Here is a 23,512-nt window from a genome sequence, read left to right on the forward strand (position 1 = left end):
GAATGTAATTCATGTAATTCAAGTCAACACAATAAATTATTATTGGCACCCATTTTTAATGCTGTTTTTCTAGAATGACCCTTCAAACCATCCGTAGTTCCAGCCTGAAGCCCAACTGCTCATATGGTGTTGCTAAGCATGCGACTGCAGCCCTTTAATTGAAATACAGCTTTTCACTGAACAGTTCCACTGATGGATCTTCGATAAAAGTTATTTCCAGCTACTGACATTAATACAACCCTCCTACTTTGAATCTGTTTAAGTTCTTTGAGTCTAAAGTATCATTTACAACAAAATTCATGGCTCATGCAGCAAGATCAGTAAGTCAGAAGACCACACTGGACAATGCTTGTGGAAGACAAACTAACAAAAGCATTATCAATCTTACTTTTCCACTCATAAGGCTATACAAAATGCACTGCGTTTAAAAGAGAAAAAAAAAATCTCACTTAGGGTAAAATTGAGCAAAGGCAAATGCGATTAATTGCAATTCATTATCTTAATTGTTTGACTGCCCTAAATTTATAAAATATATCTAACTATGCACTCAATTATATCGCTTCAATCATAATTACTTCTAACTATTTTAGTTTAACAACAGTAATAACCTTAGACTTCTAAGGGTTCAGTATCGGTCCCCGCAAAGTGGTCATAACAAATATACAGCCAACATTACCTCGGTTATAAAAGCTGGACATTGCAATCTGTCAGTGTGACTTTAATAACTCAACGTGTCTGAAGCGCTGATCTTGCAGACAGCACCTTTAACAGCCTAGAGGCAAGCTGGACGGAGAGGTTTAATGCTCAAGCACTGAGGTGTTCCAATTCCAGACTTAGTGGAGACAGAGAAGCGGTCACAGAGTCAGCAGCCTGGAGCGACGAAGAGGAGGAGGATGAAGGGGGGACACTACCGCTGACAGCTTCACTCTCATGTTGCCTAAAGCCTTAATGAACTAAGCTCCGTTCGAGCGCCTCTGCATTCAGCATGCCAGCCATGTGGAGTGAAACGCTTACTGTAAATATTTGCCTCAGGAGAAAAACATAAACGATCTACATAAACAATGGAAAGCCCCGAGCCTGGTGTGTGAATATGTTTCCTGAAGTTGCAGTCTTGGCTTTGGCTCTTTACCGTGAGCTGGCATTCACAGACACAGCCTCCATGTTTGCATAATTCCTGCTCATATGGGCCATTACTAACTCATTTGTCACCATAAATGTGAAGCACACGTTTGGGCCTCTTTGCATACGGAGAGCAAATTGGATTTCTATTGAAATGTGCTGTTTACTTTGTAAACACTGAAAGGTCTCACATACCTATGTGTCTCTCACTCTCTCTCCAGCTGCTATTGTGGCCCGTCTCTGTCAATCAGAAGCTAAATGACTCCATTCAGCGCAACGTATGTGCTTTTTTTGGGCGATGGGGGGGTTGGAGGGAGTGCTGTGATGGCTGGTTGGCTGTGGCGTGTTTGTGTCCAGGCATTCTGCAGCAGCTGACCTCCCTGCTGCATCCCCCAGCTCTCTCAATCAAGCTACTATTCTGGCACCACGTTGCCAAGGTAACAGGGCAGATCGCTTCGGGTCGGCTAAACGACTGGGCTTGGACTGATGGTGCCATAGGAACAGAATGTCAGTGCTAATGCACAACATGTTTGGCATGCTTACTCCCAAAGACCTTAAATTAACTTTAGTGTTAAAAGAGTTTTGCCTTTTTACAGAATTACACCAATAAGTCTTTACCCCAAGTGCACTGGATGAGTGGATTATTACCGCTCTTTGCCTCCTGAGCTTCAGCAAGCCCACATCTGTTGTTATAATGGAAATCAATTAAGCTGTGCCCATCTCTGCTGAATACATTTCCACTATGTTGTGATTTTAACACGCACACGCGGCTCTATGGAACTATTTCAAGACAGCAAGCATCTCCCTTAACCATGCAAACTCAACAGTCCTGGTACCGGGCCCAAAAAAGACAGCCGATAGTTTAAAGTGCCCCTTTAGTCATAAATAAAACCGTCTATAAAAATCATCTATGTTTATCAAGACGAAATTACTAAAATGGTGTAGGCATGTCCCTAAACCTCAACACTCATTAAGAATGTGAAGATCTATTAATATGCACAATTATGCAAATTGTAAATGACCACTTGCGACCCTGCATGTTGTCTCTAGGTTGGAAGATGAGACAGAGCAGAAACAAAGCTGCCACTGTAACTTTGATAATCAGAAAGATTCTGTCTTTCTGTCACATCAGCATCAATTCAAACCAACTCAATTTCACTCACTCAGATCTGGGTCTTTATTTTCTAAACTCGTGAGAGAATATCATTTACTGGTGGTTTAGTCTCTTTGCTAAGCTAAAGCTAGCCTCTGTGCTAACAAGAATATGAATTAAACGTAGCTTTTCCTCACAGCTCCACACACACAACACACAGGTTTATCTGCTTAGATTTAAGTCTATAGTCTTCTTGCTACACTCTCAGAAAAAAGGTACTAAATTATCACTGGACCCCTCTTGTCACTGGGGTGGTCCCCTCAAGGGTACATCTCAGTACCTTTAGTCAGGGAACATAACTGTACCATAATCTATTGAAATTATATTTCCTAAGCTGTATTGACTCCACACACCCCGTCTCGTCTCCAGGCTTTTATTTTATTGTTCTGTTTTAAAACATCAGCTTATGAAAAGGTAAAAATATGTACTTTTCACCTGGAAAAACCTATTTAAGGTGCACATTTGGACTTTATAACCACTTTTGTACCTTTGAGGGAACATTTACATTGTTTGTACCTTGATGAATGAAAAACGTACCTGCACAGAACCTTTATTTCAGTGTAAGATAAAGCTAGCCTCTGTGCTAACAAGGATATAAATTAAAAGTTGCTTAAGCTAACAGCTCCACACACAAACACGCAGGCTTACCTGCTCTCTTTACTCTCTAAACCTGCATCAGTGAGGCTTCAATGAGATGGAATTAACCTGTGTGGTTGTGTGTGAAGCTGTTTGGACATTCTAACTAAGCTAACACAAACTTTTAAGCAACGGGGCACTAGCTTCTCTCTCCCCTTCTCAGCTTAGGTTCTCTTGCTAACGAGAAGCAGCTGCTAGTTTGGGTTAATGCTACTTCGGGCACCTTTTGTTGGCACTTGGAGCTTGGGCACTGGCCTTATACTGTCTCTTGCGGCACTCTTTGGCACCTGGAACATCCTCTAATTAGCAAATTTTAAAATATTAGACTTATATGTTCTGGTTCATTTGTGATGTTGAGAACTAAGCTGCTCTGTATCGCTGCTAGTGCCACAAAAATCTCGGATGTACTGAGAAGGGTTGTATTTTCAATGGAAAATTCTGAACTATGTGCTACGGTAATACGTTTGATACGTTTGACCTCGAGTCTTTTTGGCCATAATAAGCCATTCAAGAGGAGTTCGCCATTTAAAAAAAAACATTTTTGAGTGCAGGAGGCCTTTACATCTGCTGCCACAGGAGTTAAGCTGTGTATACGTCCCCGCTGGCAAAATAATTAGATTAATTTCAGCTTGTAGAGCTGGAGGTTTGTATGTGATATTGTGTTTCCTATCATTGTATAAAACCGCAAGAGTTTCTCTTTCTTGTTGGATGCACCACGTTTTTTTCAGAGAATTCAGAACAGCAGAGCGGTTTTTACTGATTTTTTACATCAGTAATGATAAAGCGCAGCTCATGCTTTTCAAATTCATTTGTTTGCATGTTCAAAAAGGCAGTATGTGATGCAAACCAAATAAAATATTTTGCCTTTGTTAGATCATGTTCTCTACCTATCGAATAAACAGCAGTATTCAGAAATCACGTTATTAAGTGAAAAGAGTAGATAAAGTGATCCAAGAGAAGTAGTCACTTTTTTGCATCAGCCTTAGAACGTTAAGAAGAGGAAAAAGACTCCCCACAAAGATCTTTCATCCAGTCATGTGCTCCACTGTTTGATCTGCTCTTGGTCTGATTTATGAACACTAGGGGGGTCTGCAAGAAAGAGCTAATCTAGCCTTCACACTGCAGCCCCTTGATTTTGGATCAAAGCCCACCAGTATCATGTCACAGATAATAATCACATCGAACCACCAACAGAAGCAAGCGTTTGTATGTAAACACACATTATTCTTAGCAACGATTAACAACTGAAATAATTGTGTTTTAGCTTAAAGAAGGCTGAAACACAGCTAAATAAGTAAACGGGTGATACACTAGAGGTCTGGACTGTTTTCTTGACATCCAATACATAGATTGGACAGAGTCTATTCACAAGTACATTACCTTCTGCTAAAATAACACAGCAGCCACGGTCATCAGGCTCACTGTAAGTAACTTCTCCTTATGCTATTTATTCCCAGTAAACACAAAGCAGGAATAAAACTTAATGGTTATTTTTGGTGTTTTGCTGGGCAGCTGTGGCTGTCGGACCGAAGGCTTTGCCGTCTCTGTAAGATCGGTTGCTTTGCAACTCTTTGAAATGACTTCATTCATTTGAATAGTTTCACTGTTTTCCCTTTATTTTGTTTATATATTTGATTTATTCATTAATTTGCAGGATTTCTCTTCATGCATGCTTCGTCCCGCTCCCACCTACAGTGGGCTAGTTTCCCGCCCGCTCCCGCACCAACACTGCAAATTAGTCCTGCGCTGCAAGATACTGTGGCGGGTCCTGCGGAGTGCAGACCTCAACACTGTACACTGTATTGTGTATAGTGATGCCCTAATTCAATATACAAAATCAGTGGCAACTTTGATACTAATCTTTTTAAATGGACTAGATATCAATGTCAGATGTGGCTGATCCACTTCTGATACTGTTACTTAATCACAGTCAGTATAAAATTATAATATGCAATTTTAGTAACCTTCTACAATGATATGTATGAAAATATGCATAATAAATGCTGTAAAAATAAAGGTTCCAAGAAAGGTTCTTTGAAATAATGCAATAGAAGATCCTCTAAACCTCATTTGGTGCCCTAAACCTTTCACTGGATATTTCTATACACTTGTCTTTTGTAAATAAGTGTGAAGAGCCATTTTAAAGTTTTGAAAAACTCCACATTCTACACCAATTACTGTTTTTATTTTTAAAAATTGTGGTTTATAAGTCTCTATTGTATATAAGGATGCTGATTTGTGGAATTTGTGGGCAGATGCAGATATCTGATACATATATCTGCCAATGCAGACACAAACATTTATAAAAATGCAGAAACTGGAAGTAGATATGCCAAAAAACTTTTAAGCAAATATCGGTCGATACCGATATGACAGCAATATCACCGTGCATTCCTGATGTTTTATGTTTACATACTTTACCACTACAGAACACACGTCTTCACAGATCACAGATCAGTACTTGATATCGGCCATTAGAAAATAGACCAACTACATTACTGGGCACATAGACATATCCTATACTGAATAATTATGAAGGTATAGCTGTACCATATGGTGAAGTGGTTTGTGCTGGTCTGTGCTTTCTGAATTTCCACCCACTGTACCTGAATCCTGGGCTGTCACGACTCAGCGCGCCTGCGTTCTAAAGTGACACTGCCATCAATCAAATTAACACAGGAGCCACTGATCAGTGAAAAAATGGAATCTCCAAGGTTTTACGCCATCATCATTAATTGCATAATTATCCACTTCATTAAAAGATGCAATATCATACCTGCAGTTCAAGGTGTTCATACCAGATATTGCAGAAAGCTGCTAACAAACCATTTTTCAAAAGGTTACAGTATACGCTACATACCACACACACACACACACACACACACACACGAAACTGAAGAGCAACTCAACAGCACAGAAGAGTTCAGTGCACATGTTGACAAAGACACAGTAGCCAAACCCCAGCTGACCTTGCACGATGATGTGGACGGACGTGGTTCTGGGTTTGCTGCTGGTCTGAACGGCGCACACGTACAGCCCCTCGTCGCTCATGTCCACGTTCTCAATCTTAATGGTGAACTCTTCCCGGTTTAGAGTGACCAGGCTCACTCGGGGGTCCACAGACCACTTATCCTCGCCGGCGTACAGTATACTGGACCTGTTCAGCCAAGCCGTGTGCGTCACAACGTCACCCTGAGAACAGCTGCAGGCGAGAGAGCGAGAGAGAGAGAGAAAGAGAGAGAGAGTAAGAACCCCATTATTATACTTCATCTTGCTTTTAACACTGGAGAGCCTCTAAAATCCAAAAAAGTCATTAAAAATGCATAAAAGAGGAACACTCGGGCTGTTTATATGCCTAGTTCTTTCTCTAAGGTCCACCACACTTTGTAGATTTTCATTTGGTTCGGTTGGGTTCACACCGCAATGGCTGAAGTGTCCCAAATCCTCATGGATCTTCTTTGTGTTATTTGATTGACCAGAAATATGTTACAAATATGTAGCCTATCATAGTATAAGATGCAGATCTATTCCTCATGTATATTCTTGATAAAAGCCACTGTTGTACTGTGTAGATATCACTATCAGAGTCATTACATTAAAACATAACTTTATTATGAACAATTAGTTCATAACACAGACCTGAGCACAGGAGGGGTGTTCACATTTCTCAAAACGGACTGAACTAAAGCAAATGTCGAGAGATCCACACCAAACTAGGGAGGTGTGAAAGCACCATCAATTAAAGCTAAAGCTTCTTATAACCCCTAGATATCTAGAGTTATTACAGTTGTTTCACTATACATTTTGTTTACATTATATTATTATGTGTACATAATTGCTTAATTACTGTATATCCATTTAGGGACCTGTATTTTTTAGATTGTTCAACACAAAAGGGAAAACAGTCTAGAGAGGAGAAGAACCAGAGAATTAACAGGAGCAAGATGTATTCTATAACACTGAATTCAGGTTCTGTACCTTTATTATACTGAAAGGACAACTGGGTGACCCCAGTATGTGATCTCATCCAAAGAATGATGCGATGAAGCAAACTGGTGTATTACGAACCTGCATTCAAATTCAACTCAAATTTATCTGTATAGCACTTTTTACAGTGGTCATTGTCACAAAGCAGCTTTATAAATATCCAAAACCAAGCCCCTAATGAGCAAATCAAGCGTGGCAATGGAAACGAAAAACTCCCTAAGAATAAGAGGATGAAATCTTGAGAGGAACCCAAATGGGGAACTCATCCCCTTCTGGTAGACACTGGATGGCAAAACAACAATGCAACAAAAGCAATAAGAGCTTTGAGAATAATTAATCCAGCCCAAAAATCTGGATATTTCTTCCATTTAATCCCCTTTTTCTTTGTTATTCATGTGGTTTCTTAATGCTGTCTTATTCATTATGTAAAAGGAATGATCTACCTGGCCCAAAAATTCATAGACTTTCATTTAATTTGTGTCACGGACTATATTTTTGAATCAGCAATTACATGAAAAGTAGTCATACCACAGGAGTGTGTTATTATTACTGTAGTGTTGCAGTTCTCAAGTCTGGTCTCGGTCTCAACATCAAGATCATTTGGACTTGAAAATTTTAAACAGTTCTCAAGCCAAGCTGAGTTGAAATGCATTTGTCAACCATATTCAATAACAATAAAACAGTCCTTTCTCTACAAGTTTAAGTCAAATCTGTTGCAATACATTCTTTCCATGAAGGCTTAAATGAGTATTATTTGTTTGTTGATGTTCATTGGTTTCAAAATTCAAATTTAACAACAACAACAACAAATTTTCATTTAATAATTATGAATGTCTGTTTGGTTTGGTCGCAAGTGACAGAGTAACCTTACCATTAATTACTTCCAAAAGTTACAATGCAAAGTTGGACAGAGTATAATAATAATAATAATAATAATAATAACAATAATAATAATAATAATAATAATTAATATTATTAAGGCTGTAATGTATTTTAAATGTTATATTTTACAAAATATAAATATGTAATTATTTATATTTTTAGAAAAAACAAAACAATAATAAGCACTTACAGATTTGAATTACATTCTGAATGAGCTCATTCACTCAAAAAATCAAAGTGCCACAACTCTTCTGGTTTCAGATTTAAACAAGTTATAAAGTGTCAAATTCTAAGAACAGATCGATGACAAGATGCTAATTTTAATAGGGGTAATAAAGAAAGAACTAATTAATATACAGTAATAGTGAATAATGAATAAAGAAGCAAAGCCATTAGACAGTATTCATATTAACCAATGAAAACCAATGACTGATGTTAGAAGCCTATTGGAAGCCTACAACTGAGTAACAGGTAAGAAGCCAGTGTGTCCCACAGGACAGTGTGAGGCAGGTGTAAAGTGTCTAGGACTGAATCATTCGGAGTCTGTGCAAAGATCAGCTGTCACCAGCCCAAACACAGACCCTAGCAGGAGTTCAGTGCAAAGCGACAAAGGACTATTTGCTAAAAACACAATGCAGGCAGATTCTAAAGTAAACTGCAAACTGAACAAAGCCACTTCAGGTCCCGCTCAATACTACCTGAAACTGAACCAGTTAGCTTATTAACCTAACACATCCAGATTTACACGGTAGCACAATCCCTAGGTCTCTCTCGGATTTGTCAGAGCTACTATCTTTATGCCAAAAGCAATGACATCAATAAAGATTACATTAGGCATTTAATAAAAGTTTGCTCAAAGTCTCTACACTGTACCACAGGGCTGCTGTTTTTACAGAGTAGAAACAAGAATCAATACTAACTACATAAGCTAATACAACTAGAGGCATTCTAGCTATTTATCCTAACTATTTAACAATGTAGCGACAACCAGCTAAGCACAGATCGAACCTGGAGCTCTGCTATAGACCTGCTTATTAAATGCACTGACCTCAGAAAAGTGTTTAGAGCGGAGTTTGTCGGAAGCATTAGGCAGCGTCTACATATTCCTGCAGCAGTATTTTCTTACAGACAATGCACCCGCTACATATTATGAATACAGCGGTTAGGTGATATTTGTGCGAATGAGATGCTAATTACTTACAGACTCATGCTAAATGAGAATAGGCTGTGTCTAATTACAGCTATTCCTAACAGTTAACAGCATAGCCCAAAGCAGATCCTCCTTCTAAATGATAGAGCTATTAAAATCAAAAGCAATCATGCATTTAATTGATTACTTGCCTGATTAGCCATTCAATAAAAGGCAGGGACCACTTTCAAGTAATCTTTGTCTGGGTGCATGTGAGTGTGTGTGCGCGCGCGCGTGTGTGTGTGTTTTAATCTCAGAAAGGATCATAAGCCTAGTATTTTTGGCAATGCAGTCCAAATTGCTACAACATGCGCTTTATTCTCATTAGGGTCTATTATCGTGGTGATAAACCATACATCATCGTGTTTCATGGTGGTTGGGTGATAAGTACTGCGCTGAACTACTTTAGTTTCTGCAGGGCAACCTTCGGCACACGGGGGGATAGATGAGGGAAGTGTGTCTCTGCTTGGCAGCCAGCAGTGTGGAGTTATAGTCAAGGGCGTTTGTTATCATGGGAGTGGAGATTGCAGCGAGGGCCCCCACCACTCGCTTAATGGACAAAAAGGAGAGGAGTTGAGATCAGTTGAAAGATCAGGTGTTTTCCCACCGGACTGTTCCATAATACACTGCAGGCCGTCGTCCTCGGAAATATTAAACTCTCTCTCTCTTCCTCTCCCTCTCTCCTTCTGATGTTCGGGCATCACACTATTTTCACTCCTGCTTAGAAATGCATTGGCGAATCAAGCATTCATCATGTCTCCTCAACCAATATAACAAATGTGTCCCACAGTGGATGTAACGTCGAGAGGCGGTCAGCACGAGGATTTGCCGCCCATAATAACTAAAGAAGAAGCATCGCCCCGTGCGATATGTGCAAGGTTGCATGTAATAAAGTACACTCAAGGGCATTGCAAGTTGACTAAAATAATGAAAAATGCAAAACACAGAACAATTGTTGCCTCAGTAATTGAAGAAAGCTCCGGATGAAATACACTTGTGAGAATCAAAGGGCAACTCTGGAGCTCATTTTTCATGTGGACACTGATAATATGTAAATAATAGATCTGCCACTGTGCTGCTGTTTGTGCTTTCTCTCTTTACAATAAAACACTGCTAATGTAGGTATACTGGGCACTATGTGTACTTGAAGAGATTTATGCTTGTTGCCAACAACAAGCCTTTACAAAAGGGCAATAATGCACTTGTGAGTGTGTACGGTGAACTTTTCCAAAAGCTCTGTAGCACAGACTAGAGGTGGGAAATATGATTATACACCGATCAGGCATAACATTATGACCACCTCCTTGTTTCTATGCTCATTGTCCATTTTATCAGCTCCACTTACTATATAGGGGCACTTTGTAGTTCTACAGTTACAGACTGTAGTCCATCTGTTTCTCTGCATACTTTGTTAGCCCCCTTTTACCCTGTTCTTCAGTGGTCAGGACCCCCATGGACCCTCACAGAGCAGGTACTATTTGGGCGGTGGATCATTCTCAGCGCTGCGGTAACATTGATGTGGTGGTGGTGTGTTAGTGTGTGTTGCGCTGGTCTGAGTAGATCAGACACAGCAGTGCTGCTGGAGTTTTTTAAACACCTCAGTGTCACTGCTGGACTGAGAATAGTCCACCAACCAAAAATATCCAGTCAACAGCGTCCTGTGGGCAGCATCCTGTGACCACTGATGAAGGACTAGAGGATGACCAACACAAACTGTGCAGCAGCAGATGAGCTATCGTCTCTGACTTTACATCAACAAGGTGGACTGACAAGGTAGGAGTGTCTAATAGAGTGGAGAGTGAGTGGACACAGTGTTTAAAAACTCCAGCAGCACTGCTGTGTCTGATCCACTCATACAAGCACAACACACACTAACATACCACCACCACATCACTGTTACCGCAGTGCTGAGAATGATCCAACACCCAAAAAGTACCTGCTCTGTGAGGGTTCATGGGGGTTCTGACCACTGAAGAACAGGGTAAAAGGGGGCTAACAAAGTATGCAGAGAAACAGATGGACTACAGTCTGTAACTGTAGAACTACAAAGTGCACCTATATAGTAAGTGGAGCTGATAAAATGGACAATGAGCATAGAAACAAGGAGGTGGTCATAATGTTATGCCTGATTGGTGTATGTTTTCATTATCATGATAACTTGCATTGCAATATCAGTAATCAGTAATCAGCAGTTCTAGAACAACTGCATGTATCATAAAATAGACAGTCAACTCTGCAAATAACAAATCAGTGTATATTAACGGCATAAACTGCATAGCAACATGTAGCTGGATACCAGCCCATTATAACATTAACTTAATTCATTTACTCTTATCAACTGTTGGATTTTTATCTGTTTTTTTTTTTCCTAAAAAGGTATATTTTGTTCATCAAGGTACACAAAGGTACAATAATGGTCTTAACATCTAATTGTGTACCTTAAATGTTTTCTTCCCAGTGGAAAAGCACTTATTTGTACCTTTTCATAATCTAATGTTTCAGAACAGAACAGTCAAAAGCCTGGAGTCAAGACAAAGAGCCAATGCAATGTAAAACATAATCGCAAGGGAATTTGGTATAATTATGTTCCCTTACTAAAGGCACTGAATATGTGCCATTGAGGGCACCACCCCAGTGACAGTTTAATACCTTTTTCTGATAGTGTAATGTCATATTTTTGCCATTTCACCCCCGTAGCACAGAACAGAACTGTGCATCATGGGTGTCCTATTTGAAGACTCTAATCTTCATCTTTAAAACCTTCATCATAAATACATGCACAGACTACCCCAAACACACGCAAAGCAGACTTAGATGAATTTCCAAAAAGCAGAAGTCCCCAATTTAATACATCAAAGTAGTGTCCCTACTGCTGCAGATTAGTCTCAGCCTCTAAAGCACCATCCACACAGGCTCAATGACTGTCTGATAAATGCTGTACGCTAAGACGGCCACACCTACTGGAATTTGGTCATTTACACTGTGAATGACAAAATTCCATATGTGTGCACTTCTATGTACTTTTGTTTATCAAGCTAAATGTTAGCAGGTCACCGGTAAAAAGCAGCTGCCATCTCAGCACACCATGACAACAAAGAGCATTTTAGAACATGGATGTAGTCACAGATTAAAAATAATGATATTAATAATATGATTCGGTCCTTACCAATTGCTGAAAGGGTTTTGTTTGAAGCAGATAATAGCAAGTAAACAAGACCTGCTATTGTTATAACATCATTTTGACAATTACCTGCCTTTAGATGTCATGCAAAAACATTGGTCAGTTTGCAAAAACAAGCATTTACTTTTAGATACACATCTGGATTAAGACATGAATTCCTGCTTAATTAGTGATCTGTGAGACTAATTGCAGAGTAACACACGTCACTTCTTTACTATGCTCAGAAATAGTGGTGGGTTTTTTTGCTCAATGTGGCCAAAAAAAATCTACTTAGACAGGAAGTGACCATTTTGCATCACAGACGATTGTTTTTGTGTGACAGGTGATTGTCAAAACGATGCTACAACAATAACAGGTCTTATTGTGTTTACTTGCTACAAACTGCTTCAAAGAATATTTTTAATATTTAATTTTTTTATGCGTTAGGACATTTTTTTTTTTAAACCTTAATTTCAACAAAATCAGTACAAAGACAACATATGTAGCATTTTAACGTGAAATTCATAATTTTTTTTGTAAATATACACTAATTCTGAAATTGCATATGAAGTGATGCATTTAAAAGGAGCATCCAGGAAAGAGTCCTTTATGAGCAAGCATGGGTCAAGGCTCACCACTCTGCCAGAAATGCATGAGCAAAACTTTCAATGGTTTAAAATTAACGTTCCTCAGCGATTGCAAGGATTTTTGGTATTTCACCTTCTAAAATGAATAGCATCAAAAGATTCAGGGAACCAGGAGAAATAAAAAAACACAAATTAACGAATGTGACTTTCGATCCCACAGATGGCACTGCATTAAAAAATGGCATGTTTTTGTGATGGATACCACCACATGGGCTCGGGAATACTTTGACAACCTGCTGGCAATAAGCACTGTTCGTCACTGCGTTAACAAATGCATGTTAGAACTGTACTATGCACAGCAGAAGTTATTTGTCATCATCATCCAGAACTGCAGCTGACTTCAAATGGCTTGAGCTCATCTGAAAAGGACTGACGCACAGTGGAAACTGTACTGTGGTCTGATGAATCGACCTTTTAGAGTATTTATGGAAACAATGGGAGTTGTGTTTTCTGGACTGAAGAAGAAAATACCAGACTGTTACTAGTATAAAGTTCAGAAACCAGGGTCTGTCGTAGTATGGGGGGTATTACTGGGAAACCCACACATCTGTGAAGGCACCATTATCGCTGAACACAATTTGGAGTGACATAGGCTGCCTTTTAGACACCGTCTTTTTCAGGGACACCCAGGCTTATTTCAACATGATAATGCCAAGCCACATTCTGCATGTGTTACAGCAGCTGCGTAATCAAAGAGTGCAAGTACTAGACTGGCCTGTCAGCTGTCCAGAACTGTCTCCCATTGAAAATGTGTGTCATATTAAGGTACATAGGGCTGCACAGCTGAATACTTGTATAACAGAATAGTGACAAAAAGTGTTGCTGGCACAATATTTACAAAAAACAACAAAGTTCATAAGGTAAAACATCATATGCTGTGTTGTTGTACCATTTTCAGCTTAATGCAGGCCCACCAGAATTTATTAATCACTGCTTACTATTTTCATTAGCACTTCACATACTGTCCCTACTTTTTTGAAATTGGGGTTGCACTGGTGACTAGTTAACATTCAGCTAGACAAATAAAGGTACGTGAAAGTGCATAGATATGGCAGTGCGGATACAAACAGAGTGCAAATGACAAATTTTCAGTTGGTGTGGCTATCTTAGCATTTACCAGTCAGTGTGCCTCTGAGGACAGAGCTTTTGAGGCTGAGAGTACTCTGCAGCAGGATGGTCACTGCTTTGATTTATTCATTTAGGGACTTCTGCATTTTGGAAACTCGTCCACGTCTGCTTTGAATGTGTATGGGTCAGTCTGTACTTCTCTCCGTCACAATATTACAGTCACTGCACATAAACGGACACATAAAAGGCATTGGAGTACATATGTAAGCTGCATATGCTGTCTGTTTTGAAAACTGCAGTCTAGTCACTTTGTCACAGCAGGTAGAAGCTGATGCGAACCTTTACAGTTACATCACTGACTGTGGAAGGCGCGCCGGTGCTGTACATTTGGCCAGCAACACCGAATCAGCATAACGTAATAAATACATAAATTATTAAATAATTCTTCCTTATGCTGGCTTATCAGAGCAGACCAGACAGCAAACCAATTTAGTCCAAATAAAGTGTCTCCCCTTTCAGCACAATGAGAAGCATCTAAAGGCAGGATGGGGGAAACTAAGCAGCCCGAATAAACAGTCTGAACCCTCTCCCTTTTTCTGCCATGACACTGTAATGTGCATGCATTATGAAAAAATATATTACAGTGTTTCTCATCATGGTTACGGGATGTGCTAGTGCTCTCATCTCGGCATGGGCTAGGGGAGTTAATTTTTAATGCAGTGTCATCAGTGGCTGGTTCAAAGACGCTTTAACAATTTATTTTTGGGGGTGGGGGGGGTAGGGGGGGGGTTCTGTTACGGATTAAGATTAATTCTGCATGTGTATGAAAGATAAAGAAGAGGTCCTCTTTAACGGAATGTATACCGTTTGAAAACTAATACTATTTTTAAAAGCTTATAGAATAAAATAAACATAATATTTTTGCTGTGGACTGGTGGCTCCTTTTAAAAGGGTTTGGGAACAACAGTGCTATTTTTTCCCCCAGGGCTTATTCAACAGGCACTTGCAAAAGCCTTCATGAATGTCTTGCTACCACAAAGGCTTCATGTTCAAAGGGTGAAAATATCACAATGAGGCAGTGCACCTAAAATACCCAGTAATTCCCATAGAAAAGTATTAAAGGCATTTGGTGGAGTATTTATAAATATATAAATAAAAAAAAATAAAAATAAATAAATAAATCAATAAATAAATAGCCTCTTTGCACTCACCCAAACCTTGCCTTGGCTGTGACATGAACAAGAGAAGTCATTCATTATTAATCTGCCATGGATGGGGGGATTGATTTGGCATCAAAGAACCACTGAGGAATAAATAGATGTAATATATAACCCAGCACAACCTCCAAACAGCATGCCTCTGTCAGAGACAACTAGTCATGTGTCGATATAAAGATTTCATATCATGATAATAACCTGAACGTTTATGACGGTTTTCGATATTAGCGTGATACTGTATTAAAAAGAAAAAAAAAACAAAAAAAAAACTACCCATATAACATAATACATATACATACATGTAGTACTCTGAACATGCTGGTGGTTACATATTAAGGGAATTACAATTACAACATAATAACTTAGAATGGCGCAGCAACCCTATCACACCCCCCCCACCCACACCCCCCCCACCCACACCCCCCCCAAAGTATTATGTCATTGTTGCCCCCATTTTATTCTTTTAGTTTTATTTTGCTTCATTTTATTTGATGAATGATCAACCATTGATGACATATAACTCTGGATAGCACATCAAGTGTGCAGTACAAAAGCCATGAGCTGCTGATAACACATTAAAAAAGCTTTATAAACATCAAATTAAGCATGAAATCACATTAAGCAATGTGAGAGTGTAGTGGGACCTAGTGAAACCAGAGCTGCCTGTTTAACCTGGGGGAAAACACATGGTGCAAATGCAACTAACCAAACTAACATTTAACTAAAATGTGGTGGCAGTATTTCAAAGTGTCAACAATAATTTCTTTTGTGCTGAATATTGTGGTAACTTACTATGGAAACTGGCACATCTATAGAACATGCAACTGTGTAATCGCATCCAACAACCTTATAAATGAATGCATGAATGAATGAATAATGAATGAATGAATGAATTTATTTATTCATTCATTCATAGGTACAACATGGAAAGTTTCACAGTTTACTGAATATTACTTATCAGACATCAGCAAAAAAAGCCATTGGTTAGAGAAGAAAGCCATATTTTGCATCATTTCCACATTCATATTGTGTTCAGATAAGCTATGTCGCCAGCTGTGGACATAAAACTGCACAAGGACCTGCATAATGGTACAGAAGTGCTAGTTACAACCTTTAATTAGCTTGCAGAATATTTTAAACATGCATAAATCTACAACAATATTTTGCATTAAAGTTGACTTAACTGTGTACATTTGTGTTAGATAGAAGCACTTTTCTGCTTTTGATTGTAAAGCTGACACTGAATCCCAGCAGTAGGCCTCACCTCGGCACTGGCAACAGAGCTTTTTTACTGGCTTAGCCACTCGGGGCCATTTTAATAATACTGTTTAAACACCTTTTCGGCCATTTAACAGCGCAGTGTGGGTGATCTAGTTATTTTCCATTAATTGAAAACATTTCTATGGCACAGAGGGTGCCAGGTCCATTACTTCATTAGGAGATTTTACCCATGCCACCCTGCTGTTACACACACATTAACACTAAAAATGATAGAAAATTATACAAAAAAAGGAGAAAAAAAGTATAACAGGGCATGCAATCCATTATCGTTATCCTCAGTGCTGTCCCTTCAGTGGTGAATAAGAACAATGGCTGGTCACACTGAATAGCTGACTGAGTGAAAGGTCTGCTTGGAGTTGGCCTCCATGTTGAGTTCTTCACTCTAACACCTCAGACTACAAGGCTACACACAACTTCTGGGACTAGGAGTTACTATGGAGATCTATGAGCCTGTGCTGGGCTTTGGAAAAGAAAGAACACTGCGCTGCCCCCTGGACAAATGCTTTTTGTAAGAAGGCCGGTGAACAGTTCAGACACTGAAAATGACAGAGTATGGCCATTAAAATTTCACGACCAGATATTAGTCATCTTAGGGTTGCACCGGCGCTATAACGAACAACCTTGAAAAGCCTTTTTCAATTGAAAATTTGGGTCACAAATGTTTATGTGAGGCAAGACGGCCATACAGAAAATAGAAAGTAATGGATGGCGGTAAGCATGTGCTGACTGTATTACATCGCAAGTTGCCTGCAGTGTTTCCAGTAAATAGACTTACTGTATCATGAGACTGGAATCTATATACTGTATCTCTCTGAGAGTGGGAGAATGAATCCAATGCATTATGTTGTCCTACATATATATATATATATATATATATATATATATATATATATATATAGGCTTTCAGGTTATGGCCTTAGTTATCTTAATTTTCGTAGGGCCTTACCCAACACACTCACAACAGCAAGTATCTCAATTCTGCTGAGCATGTTTCATGAAACAGCCAATCAAAACAGCGATAATGCATCATGCAATCATGTGAACCGTCATCATTCAACATAACTGATTTTACTGGAACAATGGACAAGAAAATTAAACACAAGATAGTTTACTGGACAGTTAACTACTGCGTTAACTAGCCAGCTAACAGCAACAGCTGTTTGTGCCATTGTTATTCTTGTTAGCATGCTATTATTGTTATCTATGTAGCTAAATTGAATGAGTAGACTACAAACGTAATGGTTACCTAAGTATTACCTTACATACCCACCCAAAAATACATATAAATAAAAATCGATAAATAAATAAAAAAAGACATATATACAAATACAAAAAAAAGAACAGCAATGACCGCTGGAAAAAAACATATATGTTAAGACGATAAAATACAGGGTGATTCAAAAAGATTCATCCGATTTCAAAGCACCGTATTTGTACAACTGTCAGGTGCCTAGGAACCAATCACAATCCAATTGAAAGAGGGGGTCATAGAGTTTCTGACTGTCACCGGAAGGTGGCTCCCTTCAGTCTGAGAGGAGATGGTGACTTCTGAGCAGAAAGCGTTCTGCGTTCTCCACTTCAATAAGAGTGAATCTGTCATAACTGTGCAATGTGATTTTCGTCTGCAGTGAACCTCCAACAGCTCAGAGCGTTCGTCGTTGGTTCCACAACACTGGATGATCTCCGAAATCGCGTTGAAAGAGCCATGAGTACAGTGACATCCAACATGCTCAATCGAGTATGGGATGAATTTGACTATCGAGTAGATGTTGTCCAGACAGCTGGAGGAGGTTCATATTGAGCACTTGTAAAATTACATAATAAACTTTATGCTCACTTATAAGCCATTTACAGTTTACTGCATTGTTCTGTAATGATTTACAAGTGAAATAAATCATTTTGAAATTGGATGAATCTTTTTGAATCATCCTGTATATAAATGATAATGATGTACTGAAAAGATATACAAAATATGTGCTAATTTAACTAGTAACTGAATGTGTTGCGCACAACTTTCAGTGTTCTTGAATTGCTTGTGTAAATGTCAAAAATTATGTTGCAGTCAAATCACAAAATGCAACCAGTTGCATAAAAGTTTCACAGTGTAAAATCAGCCTAAATCCGCTGGTTTCAGTGACATCAAAAATAAAAAAAAAACCAATGAATTTAAAACAGGCTGGTTTTTCCTCTTAGTTTCCATATATGGGTAATAAATAGTGCACTTAGAAATGCTAATGATGTTCACACATTACAAACTCATTTAAAAAAAACAAGGAAATTCAGTTCTGCATTACAAGAGCATTTTAAGCTCGTTGTTACCTGTTCAGTAAAATAAGTTAAGCTTCAAAAATATATATACTTATATAAATGAACTTCCAGGCTATCATGGCGGTAGCCTATTTACACTGGCTATCCTAGTTTTAGCTCGCGGAGGCTGGCGGCTAGTCTAGGTCTCAGAGGACGAGTGAAGTCGTATGTTTGTTCTCTTTCCCTTGGCTCTGAGAGAGGGGATAGAACACTTGTTAGGGGAATTGGAGTCTTCTCCACAGCTATCTCCACTGGATAAAAACAATTGACATTGTCAGGAGTCACCGTTGTGTTTTCTGCTGTATCTAAAACACACACATGCACTCAACAACACACACACACACCTCACACAGCTCACTTTGCTCTCTACCCCCACTCACATACTGATGAAACAGAGATGAAAGCCTTTGTGGTATGATTTTCAAAATTACTCAGACTAAGACAGTGGACAGTGTGTGCATGTGTGCGCAATGGTGTGTGTGCACGTGTGGGACTTAGTTAATGGTACTGGGCAGAATGGCAGCCAAGGCTGAGCTCGTCCGAATGAACTACATTACCTCCTAGGCAGCCACTCCAACACAAGGCCAAACCACCAGAGTCCTCACCCTTGCACTGCCTCTATAAATGATTTATACCATCACACACACACACACACACACACACACACACACACACACACACAGGGTAATAGAAGAGTGGAAAGTGTAGAAGAAGTAAACACATCTGCGGAGATATATGTGAAGGTAATGCCAGTGTTGGCACACAGGTATGAGTGTGCGCATCTGCAGCTAGGAGATGTTTCACATTCACTTGCATCACCGTCTCAATGTAGCTATGCTTCTAAGGAGTTTCAAACGAGTTGTTTTATGGGTAGCTAACACTGTAGGCCTTTTCTGGATATGCTTAAAGCAACCAATGCACTATACACCCAATCATCAGCAAAAAGTTTCGTTGATTTAACTTAAAATGAGTACGTAACCAGGTTGTCTGAGAACGTTGAGCTCACTGAACTTCTGAAACCAAGTGAACAGATCAAAAATGGTGTCTTACTGCATTTTAACTTAGCATTTGAAGTAAGAAAAAAATCTAATCATTAAGGAAGAGGAAAAAAAAAGCTACAGTTAATGTAAGTCAACGAAACCCAACTTTTTTCCAAGTAATTTTTTCGTCCATTCATGAAATTAACACACAATGTAAAAGGCAACAGGTATTTTGAAATTATGTCAAAAAAAGTGGAGATACGACAATTCGAATTCTGTTCTGACAGCAGCGATAAATACACACACATACACATAGTTAACAGTATGCATTACAATGGGTACTTCTAAAAAGTAAGTACAACAGGACTTTCAATTGTTCAACAATCAAATATCTCATGTCCTGTTTTGTTTAACTGTACTCATTAACCCTGCTGGATCACTCGGTCTATTAAAAGAAGCCTTAAAATTCAGTCAAAAGTGCACAGTTTTGTCTAAAGGCCCCCACTAGTCAGTAGGGTTGCACCGATACTGATGGGGGATATCGATATCATTATGTAATTTCTGACATGCACTCCTGAGAGACATGTACATGCGTAGCAGTAGATGGAACTTAAAAACATGTTGGTGGTGTAAGTTGAAAAGTAGCTATTACAATGCTCATGGCAAAATCTGTAAGGCCAGTATTTCCTAAGAAGGTAATAGTAGTGGGTGACATACCAGGTGGAATTCTTTCTATGGTATTAGTTTTTTCCAGTATGCCACAAATAAGCAGATAACACAATGTACAAACAGTGCAAAATACACTAAATATAGTCTTTTACCTGAATTTTCTTTTCTTCTTTCAGCAATCCCTCATCTCCCGCTGTGTAGTCAGTTACAGAGTGAGTTAATAAAGTCCAAGTTGTTATCAAGGGAGTGAACATTAGAGACATATGGAAGAAACAGCCTGTCTCTTGGAGTAATGATAGCCTTTAGCCTTGGTTTAACCTTTAGCACAGCAGTCCGCTAGCCGCCCGCTGTGCGCCTCAATGAGACAGCTGCGTAGTCTCTACGGCCTGGTGCTTCAGTAAAACCGAGATTCCACCAAAAACAGCCCCTAATGGTAGCACGAATTACTGAGGCGCATCACTTGAGAAATTCAGATGTGAGATAACATTAGCACTGTTCTGCTGAGCCAGAGCTGTATATTTTACATTCAATTGTTAAACACGGTTCTTATTACTCAATATATAAGAGTAAATACACAAAAAAGGAGAAAAAGGTGAGAGGAGAATTATGCTCTGTTAGGACCCCTGGTCGTAATATTCCTTCTGTATGCCTTGTGCTGGCATTTTATGTTTTTTCCCTGTTGCGTCCCATTGTCCCATTATGTGCAGGTCTGTGACTGGCCACATGGGGGCTCCCTGATGTACAAGAGGTCACCAAGCCACCATCTCACAAGACGTTCAGGGCTCTCCCCCCTCCGACATGACCTTGAAGAACACTGGTCTAGATCAGGCCAGCACTCTCCAATCTGCATTGCCTCTCTTTGCTTTGGGAGATTCTGTGAAATTTTGAATCTGAATCTTTGGGAAAATAGAGGACGAGCGCCATTTGTTTTCAGAAATATTTCTCTTGTCTTTGTATTTTTGTTTCTTTCGCTTCAGGTCATTATGCTCGTCCCTGAAGCCATCAGCCCATTTCAGCTTGGCCTCTTGCAAACCTGCATAGCCCACTCTCATTCTCTGTTACGGCCTGACTTTAGACCGGGTCGTAACAGAATTGAGGGCTCGTCTATTCCTGATCTTGGATTCCCAGCCACAGATGGCTGTGGTATCGCCAGGGTATCGCCGCAATCTCTTAATAATAGGGCCAATGCGTAGACAGCTGGATTAAACTGGATTAAATTGGATTTATTAAAAGTTTGTGTATTGTGTGTTGCAGAAGGAAAAAATATCCTTTACATTCTTGCCATATTTTAGTCACAGAAAAGACAGTTATCTCAATTACCTCAATCACCTGTTGATAGAATTTAAATTGAACATTCCAGTGGCCTAATTCATCATGTAACTATGTTATTAATTATGTAATTACATACAAACAATTACAATATGTGAATCAACGCTACTGTAAAATTATTAACTCCAAATTTTTCCCAGCAGTTGGCTGAAGTATGTGACTAAATTTGAATCTAATGTATATCTCTGCAGCTGCCTAAACAGAGCTTGAGAGTTACCAAGTTACCAAACTGATCATATCACTGCAGCAGCCTCAGGAAACCCACACTGCAAAGACACACTGATCGATTTCGAAGCCCTGAATATCTCGCCTGTCTGAGCTAATATGTACACACAACTGTTAATAACATACATTTCACACCGATTATTGTCAAATTATTCTCTGGGCAACAGAAAGAGGCACAGCGTTAATGTTTATTCTTCCGTTTTTCTTTCTTTTCTTGTTCTTTTTTGTTATAAACCAGACAAATCCCTTATGCTGTGCTGCAACGGTCTCAGTGGAAAGCTAATGATAGCTGAAGCACATATTACAGTAAATACTAATGAAATCAATTTTAAGAAATAAACCTTTGGCCTAATTTTGCATAAACGAATCATCACATTACCCAGCAACAAGTCTCTTCCATTCCACGCTACGCCATGACATGTCAGAACACGTGTTTCAGCTCGACAAACTTGTAATTGTGTTGTAATTGCATCTACAGGAAGCATGACAGTCACCTTGCCGTGGTCTTAACTGGGGGAGAGAGCAAAAATTAGAAACTGACGCAAATACTATCACGCAATTAATGAACAATTAGGTAATCGTTTGGATTCACCCTGCCAAAAATGAAGTGTGACCAGCTTCATCTGCGGCGCGCTCCCTCTGATCTGGGGTCAGTGTGGCCTCGTGGTGCAGTGTGGCGTGAGAGGATTAGAGCTTAGCTGAAAAGCACCTTGTCTTTCAGAGTGGTGTCACGCAAATGAAGGTGCCCTTTGCAAATAATACCTATTAGAATTCAAAGTCATTAAGGCCCCCTTGGGCGAGGTGGGCTTGGTTGTAAGTCTCTCACGACCTACGGTGCTCCTGTGAAGCAGGGCAGCTATTCTGCCAGCAAGATCTGCCAGTTAACATTGAGCTCATTTTACATTTCATACTTTTACGTATATACCGATATGAGAATTGTGGACTGATGCCAATATCCAACAATATCCAACATTTGTAATGTACACTGTCAGAAAAAAATGTACTGTACATGCACAAAGTACAATGTATATGTACCCCCAAAGGTACAACAATGGTTTTAAGCTCTGACTGTGTACCTTGAGTAAGTTTTTCCCAGGGGAAGCTGCATATTTGTACCTTTTCATAACCCAATGTTTTAAAACCAAACAATATCATAAAAAGGCTAGAGTGAAGACAGGGTGTGTGTCTTTATTCTGAGAGTGTACGTATCTGCAGACCTGCCAACAACCATGGGAAATAGTTTGTGTGGCACAATAGTGTAATGCTTAGAAAAAAGAAGAAAAAGAAAGAAAGAAAGAAAGAAAGAAAGAAAAAAAAAAAACTTAGCACACAGTCATTTCCCCACTTGCCACCATATCATCAGGTTTTGACAGGGTCTGCTGCTCTCTCTCTCTCTCTCTCCCTCTCCCTGTGTCTGTGTCATGTTTATTTTATTTTGTAAAGCTGTATGCACACACACACACACACACACACACACACACCTCCCAGTAACTTTCTAGGTAATGTTTTTTCCGCACCCTGCGATGATCTGCTCCTCTCTCTTTACGGTTTCAGGTTTGACTGCAATAATAATTATGAATACAGAACTGTGGAAAGTCATGTTTAACAATCTGCGACACATAGACAAAATAACTTAGCTAGTTTGCAAATTATGCAACGTTAG

The 23,512-nt window shown here is 39.3% G+C and overlaps 1 protein-coding gene across 4 annotated transcripts in view; it reads right to left on the reverse strand.

Annotated features, from left to right (window-relative positions):
* Positions 1–23,512, reverse strand: part of ntm (neurotrimin) — a 405,658-nt gene that overhangs the window by 46,891 nt on the left and 335,255 nt on the right. For all 4 annotated transcript variants that reach the window (XM_036594355.1, XM_036594354.1, XM_036594353.1 and 1 more), the window contains one exon: positions 5,878–6,110. In XM_036594355.1, the coding sequence (XP_036450248.1) occupies positions 5,878–6,110 (233 nt within the window). The remainder of the gene's footprint in view (positions 1–5,877; positions 6,111–23,512) is intronic.

This window comes from Colossoma macropomum, unplaced genomic scaffold (assembly GCF_904425465.1).
Source record: "Colossoma macropomum unplaced genomic scaffold, Colossoma_macropomum, whole genome shotgun sequence".
NCBI classification, from domain to species: Eukaryota; Metazoa; Chordata; class Actinopteri; order Characiformes; family Serrasalmidae; genus Colossoma; species Colossoma macropomum.